Source organism: Varanus komodoensis, unplaced genomic scaffold, assembly GCF_004798865.1.
Source record: "Varanus komodoensis strain SLA01 unplaced genomic scaffold, ASM479886v1 scaffold2, whole genome shotgun sequence".
Lineage (NCBI taxonomy): Eukaryota > Metazoa > Chordata > Lepidosauria > Squamata > Varanidae > Varanus > Varanus komodoensis.
Window position 1 is genome coordinate 2,885,991 of NW_025335568.1, and position 20,380 is coordinate 2,906,370.

At 42.3% G+C, this 20,380-nt stretch overlaps 1 protein-coding gene across 1 annotated transcript in view; it reads left to right on the forward strand.

The window, feature by feature from the left end:
- Positions 1 to 20,380, forward strand: part of ALMS1 (ALMS1 centrosome and basal body associated protein) — an 80,819-nt gene that overhangs the window by 15,273 nt on the left and 45,166 nt on the right. Inside the window, exons 3-5 of the mRNA XM_044428987.1 lie at positions 2,387 to 2,582; positions 15,233 to 15,353; positions 17,539 to 19,798. Of these exons, the coding sequence (XP_044284922.1) occupies positions 2,387 to 2,582; positions 15,233 to 15,353; positions 17,539 to 19,798 (2,577 nt within the window). The remainder of the gene's footprint in view (positions 1 to 2,386; positions 2,583 to 15,232; positions 15,354 to 17,538; positions 19,799 to 20,380) is intronic.

Genomic DNA, 20,380 nt, shown 5'->3' on the forward strand with positions numbered 1-20,380 from the left:
CATGAGGTTGAGCCGTATGTTTATTCTGCAGGTCCCTTGTACGGTGTTAATTAACTTATTTTGGCCAGATATCATGACACGGAATCAAAACCACCTACCCGCAATCTATTTTGCCAAGGTGTTTTTTTAATACCACTTTTACAGATCCCAGACTTGTCTTCTGGTCAATTCTCTTATTCCCTCTTCTACTCACTATCTTGTATTCCCAAATTTTCATCATGTTAAACTAACCCAGAGTTTGTTTCATAAGATGCAAAAATATAAACAGCTTGATAGCTTAAACTAGACAAAAGCTTGGAAACTAAATGCAGCAAATAGGCATGAGAAGCAGCATGTCGTTCTTGTTGCCGCCATCGTTTTTGATTGGTAGGCTGTATTTCCTCATTCCTATCTTTGTTTATTTTTTAAAAATAATCTGCATCTAGTGAGTTTTACTTATGAATACAAGAGGTTAGACAAGCTAGGACAGTGATGGCAAACCTTTTAGAGAGCAAGTGCCCAAACTGCAACCCAGACCCCACTTATTTATCTCAAAGTGCCAACACTACAATAAAACCTGAAAACTGAAGTTTTAGTTTAAAAAAACAACTCGCAGCCAGTCCAAGCCAATGTATGTATATCCTTGGCAGCGCACTGACCGGCAATGTGAAAGCTGAGATGAGTTGGGGCTCGTGATGTCATCGCATGGCGCCGCTACTCCTTTCTGAGCATGCACATGGCCCCTGTGTGCACTGTTACCAAATGCTCGGTTATTGGGGTGATGCTGGGGTGACTTGGCTCGCGTGCCGATAGAGAGGGCACTGTGTACCTACTGTGGCACGCGTGCCATAGGTTCATCACCACTGGTCTAACCCTACCCTGGGGCACTCCACTAACCCTACTATAGGGGTAAAGTTCCATTGAAAACAATGCAATTTTGAAAAACCCGTCCTTGAGTAGCTTTTTCTGCACAGCTCATCATTGCTGCCCATTCTAAACACATTCCAACCATCAAAATCGTGGCAGAACGCCTCATTTTTCTAACCCTAACCCAGTGATGATGACCCTTGTAGAGACTGAGTGCCTAAACTGCAACCCAGAACTAACGTATTTATTACAAACTGCCAACACTGCAATAAAACCTGAAAACAGCCAGTCCAAGAGAATATATATATATTCTTGGCAGCGCACTGACCAGCCATGCGAAAGCTCAGACGAGTCGCAGCTAATGTGTCGTGGCTTGTGACATCATCCCCTGGAACCATTACTCCTTTCCGAGCAAGCGCATGGCCCCTGTGTGCACTGTTATCCAGTGCTCGGCTGCTGGGGCGATGCTGGGGTGACTTGGCTCGCGTGCCGACAGAGAGGGCTCTGCGTTGGCCACCACTGTGCTAGGAGATCATTGAACCTATTAATAGCTATAAGTCCAAATAATGCAATTCTGTTTATGTTTACTCCAAATTAAGTCCCACTATGCTCATTAGGGTTTACTGTCAGGTAAGTATACATACTATTGCAACCTGAGGAATAAACTCCAGTTTTGGTGCTTGTAGGGGTCCAATTTGTGCTCTGGACATCTGTTACTGGGGCCATTATACTTTCTGTTAACAAGTTCTCACATAAAATGGGAAAATTGTTGAGCTGGTGTGAAACACACATCTCACTAAAATTCTGGCAGCACATTGATCAGCTGTCTTGTTTGTGAGGCAAAATTCCGAGAAAATAATCATTGAATGTGTCACTGGTATTTCAAAAGTAGAGATGAAGATTATATTCTTTTCTCTGAAATGTGGTTTGGCAGGCTGGCAGTGTAATGAAACAATTTTCACATAAATATTTCCTGGTGTTACTAGCTGAGCTTGTGATTGTTAATGGTGCAGTGCTCCTTGGCAGATCACGATTGACACAGATAGTCTTAATCTCTGGGAGGCTTTTCTGCTTCTTGCCATAATTAAGATTTAATTATTTATTCCCATTTAATTATTCCCATAGAAATTCCATGGCAAGTGCTTTTGCTTACCGGAATTTTAAAAACAAAAGGTATTGTATCAAAAGATAAATCAGCTCTTTGATCCTAAGTGTTGCTTCGCAGAGGCAAAGGACGGTCGATGCAGCAATTTAGTCTAATGCTCCTTTATGCCTTTCATGTGAGTAGGCCCTGACGCAAGAAGCTGCTGCACAGGGGTGCTCCTGTCCAGTGCCGGGCTGCGTTGAGGTGTTTCAATCAGTTTGGTCTCCTGAGGTTAGGACTATGTGAGATTTGTATTTCTGGTTCTTAAAATATATATGCACTTCATTCTTTAAAAAAAGTCATTACACAAGGCAACAACAGAGTCTCCGGAATTTGTTTTGGAGGGTTCAGCGTTGCATGTGCTTCTCGCATCCTTCTCTAACTTTTCCTCTCCAGGAGGTGGAAGCATGGTACCAGCCTCGTGCAGACGTGGACACCAGCAGCCTGACAGCGGCTGTGGGGGGGAGCCTTGGCCAGCTGCCTGGAACCCGTGGCTTGCTAGAGTTTCCAAGCATGGAGGAAGGCTCATTTACTCCCACAGAGGAACCTAGAAGGCTGCAAGCACCCAGCATCCCACACACTCCTCTCCTGGGTATGTGCTGCATATTCTAATCGCATTTAAAGAATTGAGCATGTCATCTCCAATTGACACGTTACCTATATATCAAATTCATCTTTATTTGCAAGGGTGACTCTTCAGAGGAGCTTCAAAATGTTGATCCTCCTGACCTCACTTTGTTACTACTTGTGATTAATAATGTTTCTATAGTTATGGGGGATTGCTCTATGGAAGGATCAGGCTAAAATGCCTGCCTGTATATTACACTGTATTGTATTTAAGCCGTTACATCTTGTGAACCAGGTAGAGCGCTTAGGCTGTTGGAGAGCATAGAAAAGAAATGTGTCAGTGCTTGTGCAGCAAGCGTTTTTATACTGCTATGGAATATTGTGGTTGATGGTAGCATGCTGATGCGTGGTCGCACTCTGGTGGGCTGTCTCCTTCTCCACACACATTCCAAGCCTCAGTTGTCTTGCATCACGTTTCACAGGCATGTTTCACTGTCTATGAAAACTCCCAGACCTTCGAAAGTAAAGGAGAAAAGTATCCTACGTGCAATGTTTCTCTTGTATTTTGCCCTCATCAAAGATTAAAAGAACAAATGCCATCATGCAGTACAGCTAAAGCTGAAGTCCAGCCAGAATCCTTTATTAAACAGATCCAGATCATCAGTGTCATCCAGGAGTGTCCCCATTTGCTGGTTACATTCAAACTGGACTACAGCTGCCAAGCTATGATCAGAGCAAGACTGTTGTCCCATTAGATCAATTTTACACCAACTGTATTAATTCGTTTGCATGGCCAACTTAAACCACTGGTTTTAACCTTTAAAGTCCTTTAAAGTCCACAAAGGTTTTTATGAGTGAGTTTCTCCTGGTTCTTGTATACAGTATCCCACTGATGTGCTTTTTTTGTTTTATGGATATTTAGCTGGGAAAATTGACGTGTCTGATTTTGGGATAGCATCTCTGTAGGGATGACTAATAGGAATTTCACTTTTTTATTCTCTGAGAAAGTCCACTGGTTTATTTGAACCATCTGAAGCGTCTGTCCTTATACCTCGTGTTTTGGTTATTCTATAAGGAAGAATCCCTGTAACCAAGAGTCTGGCAGCTAAAAAGCCAGAACATCAGAGCAATCATTTCAAAAGTTAGTAGCTGTTACATAAAAGGTGATTTTCAAAAGCTGCACCTATCAGGAACAGGTGATTTTAAAAGCTCCTCCACAGTCTAAAAGCTGCTGAGGAGTTACAGTTCCTTAAATTCTACTTTCTGCACATAAGGAAAATATTTTTAGACTTTTTATGTACATTTCTGAAGACAAGAGAAGTATCTGTTGCTCAGTGAACTCCAGTCTAGAAGTTATTTGGCTGATCAGATGTTTAACCATTAAGAACTGCATAAGGGGGAGCAGTTGCTGGTAAGGAAGATTCTGATAAAGATTAAGAGATTCCCATGACTCCGGAGTCGGGAGTGGGGATTACAGCATTGCAGCAGTTCTACTCCTGCTTGGAGGGCCACATGTAGAAGTTGGTGCTTGGGGAATATTGCTTGGCTCTGTGGATTTTCCAACAAGGAATCCCTGTTGGGTTGTTTTGGCTCCTGTGCTATTTAACATCCGTATGAAATGGTTGAGTGGGTACATCCAGAGTGTTGGAGCATGTTGCCATCGACATGCTGGCGACACACGCAGCTCTCCTTTCTTGCAGCAGGAGGACTGAGGCTGTGGATAGAGTAGACTGGTGCTTGGCTTTGGCAATGGACTGAATGGGGGCTGGTAAACTGAAGCTCAGTCCAGAGAAGAATGAGGTGCTGCGGGTGGGTAGTTCCTCTGACTGGATAGAGCGTGTTCAGTCTGTTCCCCCTGAAGAAGCAGGTGAATAGTTCAGGGGCTTTTGGAATCATCTTTGTGTTTGGGGCTCAGGTGTTGCACAGATGGGAGCCTCACGACAACATTTTGGCAAATGCTTTGGTGTCTCTCCTTTCTCTTTGCTCCTTCAGGTGAGGCAGGCAAGCGATTTGAGTGTCCTTTAATTGAGAGGGGGATCCTGCGTTCACATGAAGTACTTTCATGCATAGGTTCAAAGAGTGGATGACCTTGCTTGCTTGCTTGCTTGCTTGCTTGCTTGCTTGCTTGCTGCCTGCCTGCCTGCCTGCCTGCCTGCCTGCCTGCCTGCCTGCCTGCCTGCCTGCCTGCAACAGCCACTTATAATTTAAGGGAGGGGAAGGCCCCTAATCTTTAGGGGTTTGGTGGGTTCAGAGACTGTTGCAGAAGAGGGGAGATGAAAAGCCCTGTGTGTACCTAGGGAAGCCTGTGCATGTTACTTTGGAACCTGGTTAAAAAAAAAAAAACTTAATAGGATGCATCTTCACCAAAGCAGGGTAGTAATAGGAATATTAAAATAGATGTAACAAATGCCTAGAACTGAAACTGCTAAAAACAACATATGGGGAAAATATTATAATATGACTAAGGGAGTTATATTTGGATCATATAGTACACTTTCTTTGTAGCAGTCAGTCATTTTAGATAGTGGGGGGAAAGGCATTGCAAGTGATATGCCGCCTACACTCTGATCTCTCCCTGCTGCTTCATATTCTGATTTCTGATGGCAGATTCTGCTCTCGGTTTAGCTTTAGCATTTAGTCATTGGCAGGCTTGAGTTTCCAATTGTGACTGATGAGGTACTGGATGGTTCAGTGAATATTGCTAACAGAGTCAGAATTTGATAATGGCCATTTAAGCATTTCGCTTGATTCGAACTGGAACATGGGGCGCAATTTCCTTGCTGTGCTTGTGGAACTGTAATTGTTAGTTTTCCATCGTAGCAACAAACCTGACCATCCTGAGTCTGCTCTGGTGATTAACAATGCTGGCGACAGAACGTGTGCTGCAAGATGACTGCCTGTGTGTGCCCAAATAGTTTGCCTTGTAAATATCTCATCCTTTCTCCAGATAGCCCGGGGCAGTGCATGTGGAATATAGAAACTTGTTTAGAGGGAAAGTGTATCCTACAGAAGTAACATGGAGATGTGTGGGATGGGAAGGATATATCTTAAGTTGTCTCTTTTTTGCATCATCTAGCATTTTGATACTTTCGGTGTAAAAAGGTGCCAGTATTCCCCCCCACGCCCACTTTAGCATGCTTGTCAAACAGTGCAGCCACCTAGCAAGGGGAGTTATTTACTCTTGAATGAGGCATCGATTTCCACAGCTTTCCCCCCTCCTAAATGTATTTGCAATTTGATTTGACAGGACCTGTGCATGTGATTTGCAATGGAATGGAGAGGGAGGGTAAGTTGGCTGTTTGTAGGCTCTAAGTTCCCAGTATGAGTGTTCTCCATATTCCTTCTGTCTCGCTATAGCAGCTGCATGTAGAATCGTGTTAATATACTGGCCATTCGGAGCTTTGAGCAAGAGAGTAAAAGAATACCTGCACACTACTAAATATTGCAGCCAGGGGGAAGTGACTCCTGTGATGGAGTAAAGGAGGTGGGCATGAAAGTCATAATCGAGTAGCAGCTGATGGCAGAATTTACAAGGACGATCAGTGCCCTTAGTGCAGGGAGAAGGAACAGTGGTGTTGTTCAGGAATACTGCTGCTTACACAAGAGGAATAGGCAAACGTCAAATTGTGTGCCTGTGGCTGTGGTGATCCTGGGTATTTTGGAAACCCTACTGATGAATGAGCGAGAGTGTACTCGTCAGATCATCGCTGCTCCCTGAAATCCATCCTTTCTCTCTAGAAAGCACAGCGCCCCATTCCACAGGGAATCCTTTCCGCTGCTCATTCGGTGGCCTTTGTTTGTAATTTGTTGTTACGTCTGTTTCCAGTTTATGGCTACCCTGTGAAGGAATGCCCTCCAAAATGACCTTCCTTGATACCTCTGCTCAGTTCTTCTAAACTCAAAGTTGTCGTTTTCTGAATGGAAGTGCTCTGTCTCACAGCTGATCCCCTCCTCCTCTGCCTTTCACCTTTCCTAGCATGATTGTCCTTTCCAGCGAGCCTCGTCAGTTTCGTCATTTTTGCTTCCAGGGCAAAATCTGGCTAGGACTCGCTCGTTCCTCTTGCTGCGAATCCAGGGTACTTGCAAAGCTTCTCCTCCAGCACCATGCTTTGAATATGCCCATTTTCTTCCTGTCAGCTTTCTTCATTGTCCACTTTTTGGTCTTATGCATAGTGATGGGTAATACAACAGAGTGGACGATCTTGGCTTTAAGTCTCTGATGAAATGTCTTTACACTTGATGATCTTTTCTAGTTCCTTTCTTGCTGCCCTTCCAAGTGTCAGTCTTCTAACTTATTGGCTGCAGTTTCCCTTTGAATTGATGACTGAGCCAAGGTATGCAAAATTATTCACATTTTCACTTTCCTTTGTTGTTAACCTGAAAGTTGTATAATTATTTTGTAGTAATGATTTTTGTTTTCTTAAAGCTCAGCTGCAGCCCTGCTTTTGCATTTTCTTCTTTCTCTTTCATCAGTTGCCTTTTTAATTCATGCTTTTTGCCAGTAATATGATATTATATCATAAGCATGTTAGGTGATATTGCTGCCTCTTGTGTTAACAGGGTTAATGGAGCTCTTTGCTTAAATTTATCTAGGAGTATTTTCCAAGTCATCAGAATTATTTTTGTTCTTTTTTCCCTAAAAGTTTTTACTATGTACGATCGCAAATCACCTTCTACAATCCCTTTGAAAATATATTTCTTACTAGTTATTTTGCTAACAAAGTGAATTGTTCCAAAAGGGGTCTTTGTGTTTTCGCTTCTTTCCCTAAATGTTCAGCATGCAGTAGTCTCATTCTGGCTTTGAGGCTCTCAGCAGCAGATTGTACGATGATGCAAGATCTTCAAGGTTTGTTTGTTCAGTAAATTTAGCAGAGAGGAAGATGGTGACCTTCAGAATCAACTGTGGGATTTTTTTTTTAATACCAGGGACCCAAAGATGGTGGGATTGGTATTGCTGGTATTTCTTGCTGCTTTGATCATTAGCCTTCTAAATTGTCTCCTCACAAAATTCAAATAGGTCTCTAAATTATAATGAGCATCAAAAGTTGTGTGATGACTTTGTTATTTCCTAGAGGAAACGAAGTGTTGTTTCAAGCCAATATAAAATGTATCAAGTCTTCAAATACAACTCTTAATAATAATGATATCTTTGTTTAATTACTACTTGACTTATTTTATTTCTGAGTTATCTAATATTGGAAGGGTTAAAAGAAACTTGTCCTGTCCATAGACTCACAGTATAAAGACTGGCATGCAATTTTGCAGATCTGTACCCCTCACCCTACTCTCAGGAGGCAGCAAGCATTCAGTCTACAGATCTGCATCCCAGAATTAGGTAAAAGCCTTTAAATTGTGAGTTTGTCTTTGATCCAGTCTTCTGAAATTCTGGGTGTCATTTTGGGCAGGTTGTCAGCCTTGACAGTATTAGTAATTGTGCAAAACTGTCTTGAGGATCTGAAGCTGGAAGTGACATGCAAGTCTGATAATAGTACATTGAGCCCAGTTTGTCTAGCCCACCTGAAATCAGATTGAGAAAAATACCTATTTTCAAGACTGACAGAAATCTTATTGACTTTGAAAGATTTTGTTGTGGTGTTGCGGTTTGGGTCTTTCAACATCTGTTACTGGAGATGTTGTTAGGATTCCATCGTGTAATTATTTTGTACAAATGTGAGCAACATTTCACAACTGCACTTCTTTCAGAACCATTATTCAATCCATGCTTGCTACCAGGAGTTGTTTTATTCTGGGCAAAAATTGGGAAACAGCTTCAACAGATTGCATTGGCCAGTGCTGCCACTTAGGCGTTCCCTCTGCTGCACCCACATCTTGTGAAAATGTCTTGCTTTAAGGAGGATTTTATCAGGAGAATCTTGTAAAGGTATGGAGGTACGCTTGTTGTCTTCTTAAGAAAAAAAATGCAATAATTATAATCAGTAATTAATATCATAATAATGTCTTCCAGCTACACCCTAGTATCCACCATGCATTTTAGGATCTGCTGAATGTGAAATTAGCTCTTGAAATCCAGCTGCTGATATTTCTAGTAGTGACTGGGGTGTGAAAGCAGTTACCTTCCTCTGTCTGAATTTGCTGACCTTGTTGTAAAATTCCTGGTGATGAAATACCATTGTTGGTTTCCAAACAGATTTTTTTTTAGAGATTGACTAACTGTGGAAGAAAGGATTTCTTTACCTAACATACGTATGATGCTGGGGCAGGTTGCTGTTGGTGGGTCTTTGTACTGGTTTCTCTCACTTCTTTTCAAACTGATGTAGGTGGCATGTTTTGACATAGGAAATAAATTAGAAGGGGCCTAAAGTTTGTAATATTAAGCAAGGAAGGATACTTAAAGGTCTGGGATCATAATGTTTTCTTGTAGTTATTTGCAAGCTTTTGATGTATTTGCTAAACATTTAATTAAATACAGTAGAGAAAGTAACTTGGTTCAGAAGACATGCCGTGACCCATTGTGGGTCGTTTAACCTGTGATGTGCTTTGGTGCCTATAGGCGCCAACTTACATGCATAATCCTCCTTAGCAATCATACCCAGTCAGGCATACCCAGTGAATTGAACAACCCTTGCATAATCCTAAAACAAGCCATGAGTGATGTGAGGATTATTTAACCCCCATATAAGCCAGACTTACTGGATCTGCACAGTGCAAAAAGCGTATTCAAAATGGCAGCCACACACACACACACACACACACGTTATACTATGTTAACAGTTCTACTGTGAAGCACTATTCATAAGAACTTATGATCCCTGTTGGAGACCAAAGGGCCATGCATTCTAATGTCTGTTTCCCATCTTCCCTAGGTTTCCTTTCCTAATAGCAAATAGCTTGGAATGTACCATTTTTGCAACTGCTGGACACGGGATGAACGTTCTTATGGAGTTATCCAACTTGACTCCAAATGCTCTTTCCTAGTTAGTTGCTGCCTGGAACATTTGTGTTGTGGTAGATTTATTAGAATTTTGAGATGCTGTAATAGTCTGTGTTGCATTAAGCTTTTGTAACGTTGAACAACGAAGTGCAATGTGTATTTAATAATATCCTTATGCCAATATCTTTAATTGCTAAACTTGTAGGTAGTGCAAACAACAGTGAAGGATATGAAGTGTTTTGCTTCTGCAGAGAGGGACATTTGTTCTTGTAAACAGTTGGGAAATAGAATAGGAAAGGCAGAAAATGGACCTTTTGTTTCTGATGCTTTTTCTTACTTGCAACCTGGTTGCTGGGAAACTACACACACAATACATGGTGATATTAGCTTACTCCAAGCCTTGGAAACAGTGATAAGTGCACAGCATTGCTATTTCTGGCATTTTTCATGTCTCTGCTATGGGTTTAGAAATTCACATTCTTTGCCAAGGAATTCAATATTTATAACAAGGATGCATTATGAAAAGTAAACAAATCTGCATAATTCTACTTCTGTGCTTATAGATTTTTAAGGCTCTTTTTAATTATTTGGGATAAAGGTAGTGGATTTTCCTTTCAGGAAAAGAGGCCGCCCAGTACAGTTACCTAGTGAAGTTCCTAACAGTAAAAACAGCAAACATTAGTCAAACCAGCACTAGTAAAATCTAAAACACAATTGCATCTGGAAACCAGAATTGCCCTATAAAACACAATTGGGAGAAGTTCAGAGAAAATCAATGAAGTTTTCAGCAATGAACTTTGCTGAATGAATTTAACAATGAACTTTGCTAAAATCTTGCATAGTTGGGGCCTGAAGGACACCCGCTAGCAACCCATTCCTGAGGTGTGGGGCTACTATGGAAAAGACTCTTTTGTGTACCTGCACTTTATTTATTTATTTATAAAATTTCTATGCCGCCCCATTCGCCGAAGCCTCGGGGCGGCTCACAAAACAACTGCTTTCAGGTGTAGGCATACAGAAGGAGCTCTTGCTGATCTTTCGTGGCAAGGTTGGTGTAGGTGAAGGAGGTCCTTTAAGTAATTTGGTCCCAAATTGTTTACAGATTTAAAGGGCAAAACCAGCATTTTAACCAGTGTAGCTGAGGCAGTGTAGGGATAAATGATCTGACTGTCTCATTCCCACCAGCACTTTTTGTACCCGCTGAACTTCCGGACTATCTTCAAAGGCAGACCTGTGTACAGTAGTCCGGCCTGACATCACTGCTGCAGGGTTAACTGAGGCAGGGTTTTCTCCAGATAAGGCTGCAGCTGGCATTCTACCTTACATGGGTACTGCAGCCACCTGAATTACCCCAGCTAGGACAGAGCCCAGGAAGGTCTTTTAGGAGGAATGAAACCCCATGTAAGACCAGTTGTAAACCTCCAACCAAAGAAGTACTTATGTACTGGGAAACCACCCCCTGTTTTCTTAGGATTAAATCTCATCTTTTCAACCTCATTCACCTCAAGAGAACCTTTGGGCACTGATTTAGGAGTTCCACAGCTTCCCTGGGATATGTAGATAAAAATGAGAGCTAGAGCTATCCTCAACATACTGATAACGTTCCAGCCCAGATTTCCAGGGGACTTCCCCAGTGTTTCCATGTGGATGTTAAAAAAATGAGTGACAGGCTAAAACCTAGCAGCACTCCTTTGACTAATGACTTTTGAATGGAGGAGAAGTTCCCTGATACCACCTTCTGAAACCATTCCTCCAGGAAGGAATGGAATCACCTCAGCATCATACCTGTTCAGTCCCACCCAGGTAAATGGTGCAGAAGACTAAGACGACTAGAAGAACCGACAACTGTCCCCACATTAGTCGCCAGCCAGGCTGACCAAGACTGTTTCTGTCCCATAACCAGGCCTGAAAACTGACTGGATTGGATCTAGCTGGTTTCTACCATCCAGCACTGGATGAGGTTGAGGCAGTGCTGCATGCAAGAATGGCAAATTTGATGCTGGCCGTTGGTTTACCAAAGCGATAGTAGTGAGTTTTGGTTTCTTCAACGGAGCGTCATCACTGTTCCTAACAAAATTGCAGGGGCCCAGCCATCCCTCAGGGAGGCATTTACTACCATAGCCGTCCAGTTAGTGGGGAGCTACCTGTGTCACCCTGAAGTCTTCCTTGGCGTTCCTACCACCCTCGTCCTAGCACCAGTTTCTGAGACAACCAGGCGCTTCCATGTGACGTCAGATTTTCTTAGCTTTCCTTGCTGCGTATCATCTTTTAAAATACGAAAGCTGAGAAATTGTGGTTCTGTGCTTGAATTCTGTGCTTAAAAGCAGAAAGATCAAATCTAGCCTTTGAAGTAATTTTCTCTGGCCTTGGAGTGCTCTGCTAGATTTTATGAAGGTGTGATTTATATAATAGAAAAAGACATCTGACAAGCCTTTCTTCCAAAAGCTGCAAAGGGGATACCATACCTTTGTCTTGCATCTGCCTGCTGCATAAACAGCGACCTATTTTGGTCATGGAGTTCACATTCTCCGTAACTGAACCTCACTCAGCCTCATGATTGAACTTAACTGCCCCCAGAGAATTTAAGCCATTGTTTAGAGCACTGAGAGTCAAGGTGAAGGTTATGTTGAATGGATTCCTTTAATTGGCCTTCAGGAGAGAGAACAGTTTGAAAATGTTGGAAATATTAAAGAAAGTTAAATGCATTTTAAAAGCACGGACTGTCATATTCCCATTTTTAAAAATTTCACACCTAGCAGTATGAAGGCTGGAAATAAACATTTGAGAAAATATGGTTTTTCAGTTTCCCCTCCGAGGATCTTGTTTGTTTTTTAAAAATGGGTAAATGTGTAACTTTGGATTATGAAGTATTTTATTGCTCCAAAATTATTTTTAAAAATATGTAGTAGGAAAACCTTTAAAAGTGTTGAAGTATAACATATTAATAATTTTGAAGGTATGATAAATTATTTTTTAATCCCAGGTTAGTATTTCTTCTGTTCTTCGTTAAAATTATTGTTCTATTTAAACTTTCGCCAATAGACAGTTAGGGATGCTTCACAGCATACTTTTGTTTCCCAAAGTGTGCCTAGAGTTACCATATCATAATACATGAAGCAGTGTGTATTTCTGGCAGAGACTTGTATTTCTGGACTGCTTCTGGCTGCAGTAGTCTGTGAATGTGGTCCTAAAAACCCCATGTGAGAGAAACATGATAGATTATTCCACAATTACTACCACTTGCAGCGCAGCAATGTGTGAGCTTTCCCGCCTATGATTCTTTAAAAGTACTGGGGGCTTGGGTCTATGAAATTATTGCAACATTTTTTAACAAAGTTTCCAACTTCACCATTAGAAAGTGCTTCCCCAGCTGCATAAATTTCAGCTCTCTCCCCCCCCCCACACTCAAAAGCCATCTGCCTTAAAATGAGACTATGTAGACTGATTCCTATGATTTAAGGCATGGAATTGACACCCCTGGAGACCATATTGCAAAATGGACCACAGTCAAGATTTTGTGTAGGGTAATTACTTACACAAAGGAATAAAATGTCACTATTCAAAAATTAGGTTGAAGTTGCTTAAGATGTCCCAGATGAAAGATGCTTGGTTATTGTTCCTAGCAGGTAAAGGAGCTTTGTTCACACCCTCCCCAGCCCCAACAAATCATTCACAAACAGGAACAGATATTTCAGGGACTACTTGCTGAAGTTATCTCTGATCAGACATAAAAAATGAACTTAAGCTGTATTATGTAATAGTTTTGTTTGCTCATGGAATTATTGTGTGGTGTATTACATTTAAAAGTGTAGTTTATGTAGACACTAACACAATTTTACTAAGTTTATTTTTAAATGTTTTCAGTTTTGATGATAATTGTTGAGCAAACCAAATTATATATGTTTAATGTTTTGTTCCTAAGGTAACACTATGACTCCAGGTCTGGAAAGAAAATTAATACAAGAAGCATTGTGCATTTTGCTGATCTTTTCCAAGTTAACTTTTTTTAAAAGGTCTTTTTTCTCCCTCTTGTTTTCAGTTTTTTTAGAAATTGTACATGTCCGTGTATGCTACAGTGTACCTACTCCTAACTCCTGGATGATTGTCCAGAACAGCAATTGCTGTGCTGTGGGGCAGCGTATGCCAGGGTGCAGCAAGGAGTCAATGAAAGGCACCTTTGGGCTTCCTTGCACCCAACCAAGGAGGCTGCCTGCATCATGCGCTTGCTTTTCTGGCTTTAGCTCTTTCGAATTGGCCTTTGCTGGATGTCTGTACTAGATGCACTTGTATTATTCAACCACTTCAGAATCACAGCATAATTGCCTATCCTTCCGGGTCGCCTGTTGAGTCTCTGCATGTGTCAGTAACCCGAACTTGACTCATTTCAAGAAGGAAAGTACACTTAGAGCAGTGACTTGTGCATAACTAGAGGGGGAATGGGCTCTTCGGAAAGTCGGTAATTCTAACCTTTCAGAGAGTATAAGTAAGTATTTGGGCGTGAGGATGATATTTTCCTCCAGCTTTAATTCAGAACAAAAGTGTGACTTGACAATGAGAAGTCTGGGAGGCATTTGCCTAGAGAATAAAGATACAGAAGATGACTGTTTCTGGCAACCTTGCAAAAGCCTTTCTCCCCGCTGCTTCCTTTCCCTGCTTCACTAGAGAGACAGGAGACACATTTTTAGGCAGCTGGCTAAATGCAGGGAGGGCTGCCGATTTCTTTCTGTCTGTACAGCACTGAGGTGGGTAGGACAAGAAAGCCAGCCCAGTCTGGTCTGCAGTGCTACATGTATCAACCTAGACCCCATGGGGAGGGCCCTGCCGTCCCTGCTGTTTTTTAGCATGATGATCAAGAAAATCTGGACAGCAGCAGATCTCTTCTTGTAAAACTTATTTAGCATTGGCAGAGATGAATCCCCAGTTACTGGGCAGTAACATTGTAGGGAGGCAGAGGTAGAGTGCGAATTCGGTTTTTGCTGCTAGGTTGACATACGATGAAGATGTTAGTAATTGCAGAGAAGTTACTCTTCAAAAGCATATTGTATGGGCTGTGCATAGGTGAATGCCTTTATTCAGTACTGCCTTTTGCAGCAATGCTTTGATGATCATAAAAAATGAAGCTTTCTCTGGCTTGCATAAGAAGATGGAACAGTGCTGAGAAATGCTTTCATTGAGGCTTTCACTTAAAGAAGAAATAAATTGATTTTCAATTTGCATCTCATTTGACCTGTCATTATGGTTGGGGATCATTCTACTTGGGGAACTAATATTTGGCATTAAGGCTTTTTAAAGTTTTCTCTTGTACCACGTAAATGAGTGTTGCTTGCTTAGTTAAAGGAAACGTGAATTTCTTTAAGCAGCTTATTGCTTTTTTCAGATGGTAGAACAACTGTAGGAACTGCCAAGAAAGGGCTAGGCATGTGTTTTTAGAACCTCAGCTGGGGTATGTTTGCTTGTAATTTACACAAATGTGTCCCAAGGACAGTTGAAGCCACATGCTAAGAGAAGGAACTTAGCTTAGTTGTTTTATTAAATTTTATTCTATTTTTAACAATTATATGATCTGTCTAAAATCATTGTATGCCAGTTCTGCAACCTGTATATTCCAGTTTGATTCATTTCTAGACACGGTGTCGTTGTGTTATACACAGCTTTTGACTATACTTGTTTTTTTAAAAAAAACTCGTGCCAGTTGGCAGGGTGGTTGCATTAGTAAGGCTTAGATTAGCAAGCCGTGACTTTTCAGTCCTGCCTCATCACCATGGTATTTGTATTCTTGACAGAAATTCAGGACAGTTGCCTGTCTCCCAACCTCCCACTGCAGACAACATGCTCAGCACAAGGCCGGACAGTCTTCAACGAGTCTCTCTTTCAGCAAACTGGAATGGATTTTGCTCCTTTGAGGTGGGGTAAACTGATTATATGCTTGAACTATGTTAGTGCCACTGTTTGATGCAATGAATTTCTGTTTGATTCACATGAATCATCTCCTGGGATCTGGAGATGTGGGCTTTGCTTATTGGCCAGTCATTATCTGTGGTTACTGCTAGTTGCGCTTTTCTTCAGATGCTGTGGGGCATGCAGAGTGCCTGGGGAGAGCTGCATACCCCATTGTTTTGGATGTGGGTCACAGGAGAAGTGCTGTCCTGATCAGCAGGGCTTGTCCTTTTGTCTCCCAGCTTTAACATTAGTTAGTAATGCTTTCAGCCAGTTTCTTCAGAACAGATGTTAAACTAAACAGAATGTAATTTCGTAGATCCCCCTGGATCCTTTAAAAAACAAACAAACAAACAAACCAAACACGAGACATGGGCCATTCTCCAGTTCTACAGAAGCTGATCTTAGGGGAACGTTGCATATTTTTTTGTTAGAAGATGAGCAATTTCAAATTTCAGTTCTGGAGGGTACCGGTGTATTTTGAGACCTGTGACCCTGAACTTGGAGACTTGCAGTCATCCTGTGCAGGGAAGGAGCAGGAGCAGAGGGGATCTTCACCTCTCTGTCCTTGCGTCCTGCATTTTCTCTGGACAGGCTTCTTGGCCTGCCTAGTGGAAGTTCTCTGGAGGAAGAAGGAAGCAGTCTGGAGAGGCCCCAGGACCAAGTGTTTCCAGGCCTCTTGAGTCTCCTTCCTTCCCCACCTACTGAAATGTCCCCCTTTCCAGCTCTCTGAGGTTGCACTCCTGATGTCAGAGAGGCAGCTGGCGTATTTCTTTCCATGCGAGGGGGAAGGGTATGGATCACAGATTCCCCCCTCCAAGGTTGAGGCACCATCTTCAACCCCCAATCTGGGAATCTGAGTTTTTACATGGCCCCTTAGGCACTCTTGGCGCCAAATGCTTACTTGCCCATGAACTCTAGGATGGAAAGCATTCGGGCCCAGTGCTGTATTTCAGTCTGTTGGTAATGGGGAGAACTTCACCTTTTGTCACCGTTATTTGCCTCAGTTCCTCAAACTCTCCCACTGAGAACATCACAGTTCAGGCACAGGCATTTCTTCTCTGTCTTCTGCTGTGAAGAGAGATCAAAAGAAGTTCATTCAGCTTTTCCAGATCAACTGCTCCTCCTTCCATATTTGTTTAACTCTATTGTCACCCGATGATCCAGCTGACTCCCCAGCTGGTCTCTCGCCTCTGATGGATTTAGAGCATTCTTTGTGGTTAGCCTTGTTGTTGTTAGTGATGCGATCTTTAAAATACTTTTTTTGCATCTCCTTTGCACAAATTTGTGTTTCCTTGTGTTTTCCTCATTGGACCAAGACATTCAGCTTTTGAAGTTGCCTTTTTCAGAGCAGCTGCTGACTAGGTTGACATTTGCGTTGAGCTATCCACCACAAGATCTGTTTTGGTCGGTCACTGCTAGTTTGGATCCCATCCACCTATACTCGAAGTTGACTCTAATTACAAAGGCGAATATCCAACATGGCTGTTCTGCCACTGCTTTCACAACTGGGGTATGTTCTTCGTAAACTAACCCTGGTAACACTAGCTTCCGGTTTGGGCCAGCACAGCAGAACTCCATTCTGTGAACACTGCTGTCTTTCTCTGTTATGGAAACGAGTGTTTCCACTAACTTTGGATTATTCTTGGAATAGCAAAAGCCTCATTGTGCAAGAATTGAGTCCCTTGAATACATGGGCAAGATGGGAGACTATTGTAGATGATCTAAGGGTGTTCCTTCTTGCTTTATGATACTGTCTTTCTTCTCTGCCACCCCAACCTTCATCACCATTATGTAGTTACTGGATATGAACTGTAAATATAAACACTTTGTAAGTTGGAAACAAATTCAACGTGTTAATGCATAATCCATAGGGATTCAGGGATTTCTTTGATAGACAAAACTAAGAAAAATATATATTTGATTATTCTTAGTGTTACTTAAGTCAGAAGGATCTCCCTGTACATCTTGCAAAATGCTAGAAAACCAAAAGTTTGTCTTAACAAAAATAGAATGTTGTCACTGTATATATTACATCATTTCATTGAAGAAGAATATTGAATAGTTTTAATTTGGACTTGGAAATCTTCTCTCTGGGTTCTTCTAGACTGTAATGTGTGTTTGGAACGTTTCCATCTCTTTTCTGTTTCAGAGGAATTCCAGATGTTTCTGGTACTTCTTCTGAGGAGACTTCAAGACATTTACAGATGAGTGAGGCTGTGCGACTGGCAGGCACAGAAGTTGGATCAGACTCTTCCAGTGACAGATTTTCTCTGTCCCAGCACCCTCTGGCTTTCAGCATTGTGACACCCGGCAGTACCAGCCTTGGTAGTTGTCTGTCCCAGCATCCTCTTTCTCTTTCTGGACACATAGCTAAGGATCAGCAACATTATGTTGAAGAGCAAACAACTCATCTTGCTATAGATGCTAAAACCTTGGGTTCCACAGATGAGAATTCTGGAGTCTTAGGTTCCCGGAAGTTGCTAAATTGGCAGGAAGCAATGCCTCTCCCGCCAAAGGAATCCCAAGGAATTGCCTCAGGCCAGGATCTGTTCCTTTTGGACAGCAATGTGCCAGCTCCTCTCTTGCTTGAAATGCTGGAGAAAGAGGTGGGGGTATCAGAACACTGTGGGTTCTCCTCTTCAACTAGTTCTTCTTGTAAAAGTATGGTGGGAAACGATCAGGAAGAAAATGTAATGAGCCAGCTAGTGGAGAAAGTAGTTCAGGTGGAAAAGGAGCCAGAAACTTCTGTAGAACCACATCAACAAGAATGCAGAAGCATTCCTCAACCTGACTCATTGAAGTTGCTTTCTGACCCAGAGGGAAGGCCCTTTAAAATTGCCCGTAACTCACAGGTGCTGGTGTCATCCAAAGGACAGAGGATGGCTTTGGGAGACGCTTGTGCTATTACTGGGATATCGCCAAGCCCTTTGCTGAAGAAGCCACAGATGCAGCACATTTCTGAAACTATATTTGAAGAACAAAAAGGACAGATTGTTTCAGTACCAGCTGACTGTAGACCTAATGCTCCTGCAGCCCTCCAGCCAGTCATTGTGACTCCAGAACATGGCGATAAATGCAGCAAGCAGGTGGACAATGTGATAGAAATCCGGACAGGAGAGAGCAAAAATGAATTAACACTTTCAGATGTAAGCATCGAAAGAGAGCATAAAGATACTGGGGTTTCACCTTCCTTTGATGAGAGATCTTTTGTTGGATATCTGGCTCATCCAATTCATCATTCTACCCCAGGGATTTTTCTAACCAGAAGCCTGAAGCAGGAAGGACCTGGTAAGGCATTCCCAGTGACATCTCTTCTTCAGGCCTCTCTGTCTTGCTTACCTGAAGAGATTTTGAAGAATTCTTGTGTCACCACGTCCATTCCTTCAGTGGAAGGACCTCGTGTGATGTCACTGGATGATACTCCTATACCCTCTGCTGAAGAGCCCCTTACACTCCAAAGCGAACAAGAAGAAAAGCTTGAAAACAGTGATGGTCTTAGAGATCTGCATCTTCTTGAAAGTAGAATTCAGACTCTACCTTCTCTTAGCTTCATGGAGAAGGTCGGGGCATGGAACGTGAGCCATTCAGCTGAGAGGATGTCCGATGCGTTGACTTCACATGGCTCAAGTGACACTTCTCCTCGGCAGAAGGCCTATAGTGCTGTTGCAGATTCCTTAAACCGCATGTTGTTAAAGCAGCAGAGCCAGGCCGCTCTTAAGGGAGGGGTGGGTGCATCAGTCTCTGGGCCAAACCCTCAGGGTAACATGCAGTCATGCAATGAAGAGCCACTTCATGCTTTACCACTTACCCAGTCTCAGTCAGAAAACTCTGTCATTGCAATAACGAGAGAGATACCAAGGGCTGAAGTAGGTCATGAAACAGCTCCAGGTGACGATCTTCAAGCAGCAAATGACTCAGACAGTAATTCGGGAGCTTCTGCAGTTAAGCAAAGTGCAGCTAATATAGACAACTCACTTGCTCCACGTTATACAGCTGTTCTGGTCTCCACTCTGTCCAGTGATGAAGAAACCATTGGAAGTGTTGACAGAGGAAGGAGTTCAAATCCAGATCAGCTTATTACAAGTGAAAGGGTTGCAGAACTGCTCAGGAATGAAGCCAGCCTTTTAAGTGATAGCCGAGACAAATATGGCTCTCAAGATAATACCAAAGAGGTGCCGGGCATTCATCTTTGCACGAGCCAGATTGGAATGGACCGCTTTGGAGATGTTTCACCAGATAGCTTGAATCAAATGATTAATTCCAGGGCAGGAAGCTGTGCTGATTTGCGACTTTCCTCAAGACAATCTTCAAGACGATCTTCATTGGTTTCTGGAAAGTTGCATAGCAGTTCAGAAGATGGATTACAAACTCCAGATGACAGAGAGATAAATATAGAAGCAAGAATACCAGTAAGTACTTATTTCTATTGAAGCCTCCTTTAATATGTTTTCCTTTGATATTGGTATGTTTGATTTAACATCTCACCAGAGGATCTGTCTCAAGAGGAGGTCTTTCCCTCCCTCTTTCCCACTCCAGTAGACTCAGATGAAACTTTAGAAGAACAGGCGTTCTGTTAAAGCTTAGCAGGTTACAAAACAGTATAAATCAAAGTAACGTTCTTGATATGTGAGCAAAAGATCTACCCATGTAAAGAGTTGACTCCAAACTGAAGCTTCCCCTCCTTCCCTCCCTTTCTGAAGATTTGTACCCTATCTTCAAGTTGGCTCTTGCTGCTTGAGGGTTAGATGACAGGAATGCCAGAAACTTCTTAATTGGTCTGCTTCCTTCACTATCATTTTCTGACTAGAGCAAGGAACTCACAGTTCGAAATGTCCCCCCAGATCTGGAATTTCTCCCCGCTTTTCCATGGTGGGCTGCTTCTGCCACTGAGCTCTGCTTCTGTTACTTTGAGGACTGGCAGGGAACTTTCTGGTGCCCACGTGTTGGTTTAAATTAATATTGCCTAACTAACTTCATGAAGAGACAGCAAG